The sequence below is a fragment of the Brachionichthys hirsutus genome, chromosome 13 (assembly GCF_040956055.1).
Source record: "Brachionichthys hirsutus isolate HB-005 chromosome 13, CSIRO-AGI_Bhir_v1, whole genome shotgun sequence".
Taxonomy (NCBI): domain Eukaryota; kingdom Metazoa; phylum Chordata; class Actinopteri; order Lophiiformes; family Brachionichthyidae; genus Brachionichthys; species Brachionichthys hirsutus.
This window is the reverse complement of record NC_090909.1, coordinates 11,463,979-11,476,006: the sequence shown is the minus strand read 5'-3', so window position 1 is coordinate 11,476,006 and position 12,028 is coordinate 11,463,979. Positions and strand designations below refer to the sequence as shown.

Genomic DNA, 12,028 nt, shown 5'->3' with positions numbered 1-12,028 from the left:
ACTTATTTGTCCTATAGTAGTACTGCCTGCCTTGCGCCGTCGGTTCAATAATATTTTTGTTTTAAGTGTATCAATTAATTAATTTACCTTTCACGTGGGTACAGGCACATTTAAGGATGCCGTTTGGTCCTTTCACGTGTTAAAAGTTCGTCTTGACGCTATTTCCTTGTTCCGTACGTTTATTTATCTGATATTAAGACAGAAGCCACCGAGCCTGAAAGCTAGTTATGTCGAAACAGACATGACGGCTTTATTGGTGTCCTGCCGGACTAATCTGAGCTTGAGAAACCTTCTTCTAAGGCTCGCCTGCCTCAACCAGGATGTAAGACACCGCAGCGCTGGGGGGAATAAAAAGAGGGTCGTTATTTCCGGTATAGGGTTAGTGTGTCCTCTGGGCACGGGGCTGGAGTTACCCTGGACCCGCCTGATTAAAGGCCAAAGCGGAATCGTTGCCCTCGACTCGGAGGAGTACGAGACGCTTCCTTGCAGGGTGGCAGCACTGGTACCGAGAGGCGACGGGCCGGGTGAGTTCCGGGAGGAGAGCTACGCCTCCCGCGGGGAGATCAGCAGCATGTCGGCAGCCACCGTGATGGCCCTGGGAGCTGCCCAGCTGGCTCTGGAGGACTCGGGATGGCGTCCCAGGACCTTGGAGGAGCAGCTCATGACCGGCGTGGCTGTCGGCATGGGCATGGTGCCACTGGAGGAGATCGCACGCACCTCTGCTGCCTTCGCTTCGAGGGGCTACAACAAGGTCAGCCCCTTCTTCGTGCCTCGCATCCTCGTCAACATGGCGGCTGGACACATCAGCATCAAACACAAGCTGAAGGGTCCCAACCACGCCGTGTCCACGGCGTGCACCACGGGAGCCCACGCCGTCGGCGACGCCTCCAGGTTCATAGCCAATGGGGACGCGGTCGCCATGCTTTCGGGAGGGACGGAGTCCTGCGTGGGGCCCCTCTCCATTGCTGGCTTTGCCAGGGCGCGCGCCCTCGCCACCCGGTGGAATGAGTGTCCCCGTCGGGCGTCGAGACCCTTTCACGCTGAGAGAGAGGGCTTTGTGATGGGCGAGGGAGCGGCGGTGCTCCTGCTGGAAGAGCTCGAGCACGCGTTGGAGAGGAGAGCCAGGATCTACGCAGAAGTCCTGGGCTACGGGCTCTCCGGGGACGCCAACCACATCACGTCACCCAGCGCAGATGGAGACGGAGCGTTCAGGTGACTGGCGGACACACGATCAATGCGTTCATTGATCGGTGTCATGTAAGAGCGAGGCGGGGCTTATGTGATCGCCGGCGTTTGTTTGTCCGTCCATCTGTCCAGTAGCGAGATAACTCAAAAGTTCAGGACGGAGAGATCCTGGATTCTGGATCACTTTGCAGTTTCATCATGCGTCCCTGGTGGAAACTACGAGTATTACATGAAACTACTCCCCGAGTTAATAAACCTCATTATGAGGGGGATGAGCTGCTCGGCGGCGTCTCGGTCGGATCCTAACGTTCATAAATACAGACGGCACGAAGCCGTAGTGATGAACGTTGGCTAAAATCAGACTTGTCTGACTCCTGCCTTCCCAGATGCATGTCTGCAGCCCTCAGAGACGCGAGCATCTCACCGGCGGATGTGACGTACATAAACGCTCACGCCACATCGACTCCTTTGGGTGACGCGGCGGAAAATGCCGCCATTAAAAGACTCTTTCGGCAGAATCTTGAGAACCTGGCTGTCTCCTCCACCAAAGGAGCCACGGGACATCTGCTGGGGGCCGCGGGGTCTCTGGAGGCGGCGTTCACTGCTTTGGCTTGCTACGACGGCACCCTGCCCCCGACCCTCAACCTGGACAGCACCGAGCCCGGGTTCGACCTGAACTATGTTCCCTGTGTAGCGCAGCAGTGGCAGACTCCTGGACGGCGGGTCGCCCTCACGAACTCCTTTGGGTTTGGTGGCACCAATGCCTCGCTGTGTCTCGCCAGCATCTGATCACCAATCACGAGTGTGTGCGTGAATCCAGATTCTTTTGTAAAGGGAAATTCTTAACAATTTTCAATAAATTGTTAATCAAATCAGCAAACCGCGGAACGAAACGACACCAAAATAAAGAAAGGAGCAGTCAGAATGGGAAATAACACGCTACCCTCAGCGAGATACAAAGCCCCTCTTTGACTATGCTAGCACCTCCTGGTATTCAAACATCAAAATGTCCCTGAAAACCAGGCTCCAAACCTCCCAAAACAAACTCATTCGGCTACTCCTCAATCTGGGGCCCATGACCCACCTTCTTCCTGGACATTTTGCTAGCCTAAAATGGCTCAGGGTAGAAGACAGGGTTAAACAACTCAAAATGGGATTGGCATTTAAAATAGTCAATGCAGCTCTGCCCTCAGTCCCCTCAATCCCTGCATACCTGAATAAACACCTCCACAGATTTAGTAACACCCACAGCCACAACACTAGAGGGAGCTCAAACAACAACCTGATTACCCCCTCCTACAGGACTAACATGGGTAAATCATCTTTTTATAATACGGCCACCCAAGGGTGGAACTGTTTGACTCCCGCCCTCAAAACATGCACCTCTTTGGCCTCCTTCAAAACGGCCCTAAAAATACACCTTTCAGGGGGACAGAAACGGAGATAGTCATCACGACTCTCTCCGGATCAAACCCCCCTTTTGTCCACCTACGTTGTCTTTTTAATTTATTGTTATTTTGCATCAATGGAGTAATTTATTTTTATTTTATTTGTGTTAAATGTCGATGATTTATGTATTAAGGACTTTCAAGGGAAACAAGACCGCAAGGGCTTTTTTGAAATGCTCCTCTTAGACAGGATGTTTGACTGTACTTGTACTGTAATACATGCTACTGTGTGACTGTACTTGTACTGTAATACATGCTACTGTTTGACTGTACTTGTACTCGAATATGATGAATATATTTATTAGATGGAATATTAATCAGCCCAGTTAGGACTCCACCCATCAGATTACTCTCTCACTACCGGCCTTAATGCACAACTCAGAACTTTTTTCAGATCAGATTTATTTTTGTGTAGCTGTTCACGTTTCTTATAAATGAGGTTTATGTTTTATGTTTTATGTGATGAACTGAATTTAAGTGCAAAAGAGCAATAACAAAGTCACTTGCAGTCCAGCATCAGGCTCGGCCCAGCTTGGTATTGGGCTTCTGCATTGGTTGGAAGCGGCTGCGTGTTAAATCATGTTGTCTGACTCGTTTTCCATTGTATAATATAGATTAACATCTAGATAAAAAAATTTATTGTCATGTTTCACACTTTCTACGCTGCAAACACAACAAAATTACATTTACACCAGGTTAGGGCCCCTTGATACAATCGCACACATTGTGCACAGGGGCCCCAGAGCATGCAGAGAGGGCATAGGGTGAAGACTCCGCCATGATCGGAGCAATTGGGCGGGGCGGTGCCTTGCTCAAGGGCGCCTCGGCAGTGATCTGAGGGTAAAACTGGCCCCTCTCCAGCCACCAGCTCACATTTCATCTGGGCTGGGACTCAAACCGGTGGACTTCTCCGCTGATTTGGGCTTGAGGTCATCCATCATTTCTGAACGAGGTAAACGTCAAAAAACAATCTGATCTGTGTCTAATTTAAAATCACATACAAATATAAAGACACAACGGCTGAAAGGAACAAAACAAATAACGACACCGTCGCAAAGTGACAAGTTGTGGCAGCGTTCCAAAGAGATGTTCAAGCCGCCTCGAGACGCAGATCATTTGTCGTCTCTTTATATTCTATAGACGCAGCTTCTCATTATTACGCTCGGTGTGCTTACGCACGCTTTCTGTTTTGACGTCATGTAAATGAGAAATCAATAGTTTTGTCAAACAATTGATGCAGATTTGGAAATCCCATGTTTTGCTATCCAGGATCAACTGATCCATCTTACTTTTATGCCACCAGGGGCAGACACAGACTGCAGCGCATCCGGGACCTGTGTGTCTCCAGGACTCGGATGCGTGCAGGTCGGATCACAGCCGACCCTTCCCACCCTGGACATGGATTCTTTGACCCTCTCCCCTCGGGCAGGAGGCTACGGTCCATCCGGACCAGAACCTCCCGCCACAAGCGCAGCTTCTTCCCCTCGGCTCTAAGACCCATGAACACTTTACTACCGGTAACTTGCACTGTTCTCTTTGCACTGCGTGATTACGCTAGTTTTACTGCTGCTAATACACATCTGTGTATCCACTCCTGATGCTGCTGTTTTGTGATGTGTACTTATATGTTTTTTGTATCTTATTCATTACTGTTGCATGTTGTACGACTTCACAGAGAAACATTCCTGGTCAGTGAACCCTCATTGACAATAAACTCCTTCTGATTCTGACCTTTAAATCATGTCAGTTTATTGCTGCTATAACGGTAACTGACCACTAGATGTCACCGGTAGGGTCTTTATGTGAGGCTTTGAAGCTTCGAATCTTTTTCCGGCACAATCAGCAAGAAGCTTCACAAGGTTTCATCCTCCCATCTCTAGCAGGACTGGAGATTCTAAAAGCATAATCCAAAATCAGGCTCACAATATTATAATACTAATACAAAAATACACGGAGCAACACAATAGGCATGCAGTAATGTAAACGGATTGATAATGGGAAGGGGGATGGATCGCTGTGTGTCTGATCCGCTCTGATAATCCGACTGCCACCGCCGAGAGAGGAAAACAGAACGAACAACAGGAAGTGCAAGAAAGACATTAAAATAATAAAAGAGACCAGGGATCTGTTTCCGGCTGTGCACGCGCTCATTGGTCAATACATGTGTGTTATTAATATATCATGTGTTCTAACCGGTTCTATAATTAATAAAGAACCAAAGCAGGCGAGGGGAAATGCTGTCCTATAAATACTTTTATTATATCCCCAACCCTGGAAATACATTTTGCGAATTTTAAACTAAACTAAAGCCACTTTGAGTGTGTAGAAACGCGCTATAAATAAAATGTAGACTTATTATTGCTAAAGAATGGAATCCGGATGCGGCGGCTTGCGCGTTAACCACCGGTGCCTTAACGCAGGGAGCCCCTCCCTCCCGGTGTTTCGCTCCTATGCAGTGTTTCATACCGGGAGGTGAAGCCGTGAACCGGCGCGGAGCGGAGCGGACTCCATCGCAGCCGGTCTGCGCCGCCTCATCCGACCGTCGTCGTCTCATCCCTCCAGCCTCACGGCCGCAGGTGAGACGCGCCGCCTGTTGCTCCGATCAGCGGCGCTTCCCCGCCGTGGGTCGTGTCCTCTGCCGCGGGTCCGTCTTATGCGCGCACTGCATGCGTGGCTTTTGATATGTCTGATATAATGTTGATGGAATGGATAATTACGCACATGTATGCGCTTTGCATGTTGCCGTCTTGCCATCATTATACGACGTTAACCTGATGCGTAATGTTTTCACTGGAGTATATTCCTTCCTTTTTCAGAGAATATATATAAAAAAATAATGTATATATATACATATATGTTTATTTATTTATTTTTCTGAATACTGGCACAACGTATGAAAAATATGAAAATGTATCTTCGGAATGGACAATAAACATTTATTTATGTGAATAAATCCAACTTCATTCCTGCTTCGCGTCGTTTGCACGCCGCCTCTCTCCAGCCACACACCGGAGCGAGGCGGCTGCACAATGGAGGCAGGCGCCGACCATTTGTGAAGTTCAAATACTGTTCAAATGGTTGCTGCAGTGTGTGATCAGTGCAAGCCGAATCAGAAATGCACCATCATGACTCAAACCCGCGCTCGCCCGTTCGGGTTTACGCGCTGGATCACTGGATTTAGCGTTTTGCGTGACGATCTTTCCATTTTCTGGGCGTTTCGCGGCCGCTGTTTGGGTTTGTTGGACTGGAGATGCTGCTGCTTGTTCGGATCATGGGACCGAGTTGCGCGCACGATGCCCGTTTGGGCATCGACTCGTTTTGTGCTGCTGCTTGTTCGGATCATGGGAACGACAGTCCGTGTTTTGCAGCTGTCTAATGCCTGCAGACCTTGACATGGATCACATGCAGTAATTAAACAGGTGTCTTCTACTGAAACGGTATTTAAAATCCGAATGGATGAGATTATTACATCACAAAATCACCAACAATTACATGGTCTGGAAAAAAGTTGTCAAGACAATGAAATTCTGCAGCTTTTTTAATGTATTTTTTACTTAACAATATCCCTTCCAATCTTGTGATAGGTATTAATACAGTACAATTTAAAGTTTTGATACATACTACGAGGAGTCTAAGATATTTATTTACAGAAGACCCATAGACTCTGGGGTGGGGGGCTATAGTAAACCCTTTGGACCGGCTGTCCCATCAGCTATAGCAGCGGTACCGCCATGCTTTTAGAAGTGAAGTTAACAGAATATTCTGATGATGAAGAAGAAAAAAAAGATTTATTGAAACATGGACTCCAATTCAATTTTCATGGAAAAATAAACAGATTATAAATTATTGACAGTGTATCATAACATTGTATAAACGCAAACTAAAGTGTAAAACATAATCTTTGTTGATCATAATATTCATGTCAGTGGCACAGTGGGTAGCACTGTTGAAGGATTCACACATTTGTGATACGATGTCGTCGATGCCTTGTTGTCTCTCAGACATGTTGCTTCCTACTTTGTGTGCTATCATGATAATAGAAAACTGCAGTTAATAATAATATATCTTATTTAAAGGCGCTCAAGGACACCGTACAGATATATATATGTATATATACAAATTACATATTTAAAGAAAAAAATTAAAGAGAAATCATCTGAGAAAGTGATAAGAAAATCAAAGCAATAAAAAATGTTTTGCATCAGATGGACTAGGCAGTTTTAAACAGATTTAAATTTGGCGCCATTTGAGTCCCCATGACATTCCAAATTAGATTTTGTTTAAAAAGCATGTCTGTCCCAAAAAGAACTCCGCCTTTTCTCTGTGTCCTGTAATGACCCTCTCAAACGTCTATACTTAATAAAGAGATCAATAACAATCCTCATAATAATAAAAGCCAGGTATACATTATACATTGAGTCTGCTCATGAGAATTATACAAAGATTAATACACATCACAAAATCACTTTCTACCCTGAAAGATTAACATTTCACATAATCACTCTTCACTGTAACATTTGACATTGTTGAATTCATGTTCAAGATTATAATCATAATACAGACGACGCATGATCAAACTGTTGATTAATAATGTTTCAGCCCCACACTACCAATTTGACAGAATGACTCCCATAACTTCTCTTTGCCAGGAAGGCAAACGTGTCCTTGACTGCGGGTGTTTTGAGCTGAAGGAGGTGAGCCTGGGAGAAGAGGCAAGCCCGTATTGTAATGACGAACCCTCAAGGCCGGAGGCTATCATTGTTAACTATGATGATGAACCTTATTCGGGAATCATCTGATGATGATATTAGAGTGAAATGTTTGCTTGAGAATGGAATCAATAAGTTCTACTGGCCGAGTCCAAATGAGGATATTGGCTGGTACAGGGATGACTAGGTTGTGTGCTTCATGACAGCACCACAACCTGTACACAAAAGAGCTGCCAAGTTAGACAAAAAGGTGTGGAAGTTAATAGAAAACCAAATGGGCTAACTGTCCAAATATAAAACTAACAGCTGTCCCTGATGCTAATGTGGGGGTGTGCATTATTTTTGAAGTAAAATTAGATAATACAATTGCTTCAGGGTGAGGGTGTGCTATTTTATTTTACAGTGTAATATGTCCACCCTGTTACCCTGGTAAATTTTACATAATTATCAAAAATGTAATAATATTTTTGTCTTTGTGGTTATTAACATGGTGAATGAATTGAGAAACTGAAATCAGTTAAAAACAGGGAAAATGTCCATTGAACTTTCTTTTTATTGCAAATGAAAGGTGAGTCTTATGTGACCACCAACGATGAAAGCTTCATAATGTTGCTAACAACAAAACAACAGCAAACAAGCAAAGTATCACACTAGATCAGGCGTGGGCAAACTACGGCCGGGGGCTTTTTCATCCGGCCCGCCGAACTTGTCAAAATGATATCATTAAATTACATTTTATTATAATTAACTAATCATTCATTTGACCTTTTCCCTGTAAAAGGCCAAATCCTTTCATGTAAAATGTCTTTTACATGTCACATAAACACTCCATCCATCTGTTCCTGGCCCGGCCCCTCTGTCAAATGTTAGAGCCCATTGTGGCCCGCGAGTCAAAAAGCTTGCCCCCGCCTGCACGAGATAGATCCTCATCGTTTAACCGGTCTTTCTGTTTGATCTTGTTTCAGGCTTCAAGGCAGCATGGTGACATCTTTTCCCACTCTGCTATCTCCGGAGGACAGAAAGTGAAGACCAGTTGCCACTATGCAATGTGTGTAAGGCACCAGAGGTTGTCCCAGGCGGGATGTTGCTGACGGCCAGTCAGCATGACTCTGCTGGACTTGTGGCTGTCACATTCCATCCCCATGTGCCTGCTCCTACAAAGCCTTGTCCTCATGGCCCTTTGTTTCCCCTCGGCCAGCATGTGCCCAAAGGGGTGCATTTGCCAACGTGACCCTCACCTCCATGGCCTCAACGTCACTTGCAGTCAGTCCCGTCTCAAAGAGATACCGCCCAGTCTCCCCGTCAACACTGTCTTGTTAAGGCTGGAACACAACCAAATAGGCGCCGTGCCCGACCAAGCCTTCCACGGACTCAGGCTTTTACGGGAGCTCAATCTTTCATACAATGCAGTGGAGACTTTAGGCGAAGGCGCCTTCAGTGGCATAGAAGCGACGTTACAAGTTCTGGACCTCTCCCACAACCGCATCACTAGCGTACACAAGGATGCCTTTGCTCGGCTCAAGGCCCGCATCATTGTGGATGATAACCCATGGCATTGTGACTGCGCCCTCCAGCAGGCCATCGGTGGAATGGCTCACAACCACGAGGCTGCCGCCCGTGTCCTCTGCAGGAGCTCAGAGCTTCGCGACCAAGAAGGAAGACCGTTTCTGGCAGTGGACACAGACCTCTGTAATCTGGCCAAAAGGACCACAGACTATGCTATGTTGGTGACCATGTTTGGATGGTTTGCAATGGTCATTTCATATGTGGTGTATTATGTCCGTCAGAATCAGGAGGATGCCCGTCGCCACCTGGAGTACCTCAAGTCTCTCCCCAGCAAGCCCAAGAAATCCGATGAGGCAGATGATATCAGCACTGTTGTCTGACAGTATTCCAACACAAACCTAATGAACACCAAAATGTAACAAGACCCAAATTTAGATTGTTGCCTGTTCCACATTTTCTGGTAATGTGAACATGATATTTATTTATAAAACTTTATAGTTTGAAATCTTTTCTTTTGTCCTTGACAGGCATTTATTAACGAGCTGTGATAAAATGACATAAATGAGATGAGACAAGATGAGATGATATGAGACGTAAGAGAGGGATGCGATGTCATGGCATAATAGTATAATAGTCTAACACCAACATTGTTTTTTCTACATATGAATTTAAAAAAGGTTTAATCTCAGGTTGAACTATTGACACAATATTAGATTTTTAAATGAAAATTTGAAATATTTGCTAGAAGAATACATTTATAGGAACACAGCCCTCATTTTGGTATATCAATGGCCTAAATAAAAAATATTCTGTTTTGAAAACACTTGCAAATCAAGTTGCATCATATCCCTGAGTATTATATATTAAATTATAAACCTACATTAAAAGTCTTGCACAGAAATATCAGCATTTCTGATTCCAATTCCTGCTAATTGAGCTGTATTTTGTTTTATAACCTGTCTTCAGAAGTCAGAATACTTTTCTGTCTTGAGAGTTCAGACAAGTTTGAAAAAAGTCATTGGCCACTGTCACACAACAATTGGACAATAGTGCAATTATTGAAGTATTTTTATTTATATCAAGAAATGAAAATAGGTTTGAGAAAATTAAATTAAGAAATATTAAATTGTAATTGGATCCAGTTTAACATAACATAGCTACCGGCACATCGACATTTTGTTAGAGCAGTGATCTTCACTTTTATTCATGAGAGGCACACTGGAGGTAAAGTCCATTAACATTAAACATATCACGCCTTTCATCACACCAACTTACGGCATGTAATGCAGCCAATACAGTTAACACGAAATCAGGCTTACCGGTACCTTAACACTGGGATGAGCGGAAGCAGGCATGCTTTTCCTTGACTTTCTTCATGTTGTATTTGTTGTTTGTTGTTGCAATCCTGCTGAGGGGGGGGGGGGGGGGGGTCCACTCTATGTTCAGACACCTGCATGTTGAGACAGTACAGAACATTTCAACCTACTTGCACCCCTATGTTCAGACACCCCTGTATGGTATTGTGAATTTTTTATAAACTCGGAACATTTATTGAGTATGTTTTGCTACAGGTATACTGTTTTATGAAAGGATTCTTGAAATCATTAGTTCAGATTTATTTGCCACTCATACTATGATGATTGACAATATGGGAAATATATTTTTTTCACATTAAAAATATCCATCCATACTCTTGGGAAATGGGTATGGTCTTTTAACTTGTTCAATCCTCTCCCCAGGTGATTCTGCAGGATTCTGAGAAGTGCTGGAGAGACAGAGAGCAGGAGCAGTCAAAAACAAAATGGACCTGCAGAAAGAGGGACAGACAGAGGGAGAGAGAGCACAAGACTACAGGGAAGAGAGAGAGAGATTACTGACATATATTTATAACATGAATAATCAGATAAAGAGGGAGGAGCTCAGTGTGTCATGATGTTAAGCCACCAGTGCTGGCCTATGACAGCATATTGATTATTGATTAACTATAAGCTTTGTTAAAAAGGAAAGTCTTTAATCTACTCTTGAACATAGAGATGGTGTCTGTCTCACGAACCAATCAGGGAGCTGATTCCACAATAAAGGAGCTTGATAATTGAAAGTTCCGCCCCCCAGTCTGCTTAAGGAAATCTTTGGAACCAACAGCAGGCCAGCATTTTGGGACCGCAGGGTCCTAGTGGGGCAATACGACATAATGAGCTCTGTAAGATAAGGAGGGGCCTGGCTGTTGAGGGCTTTAAAAGTGAGTAGAAGGATTTTATATTCAAATCGTGCTCTAAGAGGAAGCCAATGCAGAGACGCCAGAACAGGGGAAATGTGTTGCTGCGTTCTGGATCAGCTGAAGATGTTTCGCGTTTAATATATTTATTATTCATTTCCACACATCCTTTTTTGGAAGGAGTGTTATACAAGCTTGATTTAAAGTTTAAACTAACGGGAAGAACACCTTTGTCAAGTGAATCTGTATATAATGTAGCTAAAACAGGAGTTAATTTTTCAGCAAATGTGGCATAAAACTCACTCGGCAGGCCAAAGGGGCATCCAAGGCGGAGCTCTCATCCGCTGACAATGTCCAAATGTTTAGGTCTCTAAAAAAAAAATCAGAAAGAAGATTAGGATCATTGGCACTATCAGAGCTATACAAATTATAATAGTAATGTCGGCAAGCATCATTTATCTATCTCCTACTGGTCCGTCCCTCCATCCTGGGATGTAACCCCTTTAATAGTTTGTTTGGCCCCCGCACATTTCGCTGCCTTGCCAGAGCCTCCCCAGCTTTATCTCCATGTTCATAAGTGTCACTTTGGTTCTTTAACAGTAAATATTCTATAGAATGTGAAGTTAATCTGTCATATTCTGCACCAAGCTTCAAGCGTTCCTTATATAAGTCTTGAGAAGGGTTCTGAGAGTATACCTAATATCTAAATCTGCTATTTGTTTTTCTACATCTTTTTGTTTCAAAATAGAAACACATATCTTATTAGCTGCAAAGGATATCACCTGGGCCACGAAGATAAGCTTCCCAAACAGTTGAAACTGAAACATCTGGTGTCATATTCATTTCTAAAGATAAGGGCATTTGTTCAGAAATGAAATTTTAAAAATTTAATCGCTCAACAAAAGAGAGTTGAATCTCCAAAGTCTTCGTGGAAACGCCACACCAGGTATGTTCAACGTGAGCAA

At 44.4% G+C, this 12,028-nt stretch overlaps 2 protein-coding genes across 2 annotated transcripts; both read left to right on the top strand.

The window, feature by feature from the left end:
• The first annotated feature begins 241 nt into the window (after positions 1–241).
• On the top strand, positions 242–1,981 carry oxsm (3-oxoacyl-ACP synthase, mitochondrial). The gene is made up of 2 exons (XM_068747631.1): positions 242–1,212; positions 1,572–1,981. The coding sequence occupies exons 1-2, from the start codon at positions 242–244 to the stop codon at positions 1,972–1,974; spliced, it is 1,374 nt and encodes a 457-aa protein (XP_068603732.1). The 3' UTR covers positions 1,975–1,981.
• A 6,464-nt stretch (positions 1,982–8,445) lies between these two features.
• Positions 8,446–9,228, top strand: lrrc3b (leucine rich repeat containing 3B). Its single transcript, XM_068747425.1, has one exon. The coding sequence runs from the start codon at positions 8,446–8,448 to the stop codon at positions 9,226–9,228; it is 783 nt and encodes a 260-aa protein (XP_068603526.1).
• Positions 9,229–12,028: the final 2,800 nt, after the last annotated feature.

Excerpts from the sequence above, each read along its gene's own strand:
- lrrc3b (XM_068747425.1), top strand. The coding sequence starts at position 8,446 with ATGACTCTGCTGGACTTGTGGCTGTCACATTCCATCCCCATGTGCCTG.
- oxsm (XM_068747631.1), top strand. The coding sequence starts at position 242 with ATGACGGCTTTATTGGTGTCCTGCCGGACTAATCTGAGCTTGAGAAAC. Across the intron at positions 1,213-1,571 it reads GATGGAGACGGAGCGTTCAG|ATGCATGTCTGCAGCCCTCA; the intron begins GTGACTGGCGGA and ends CTGCCTTCCCAG.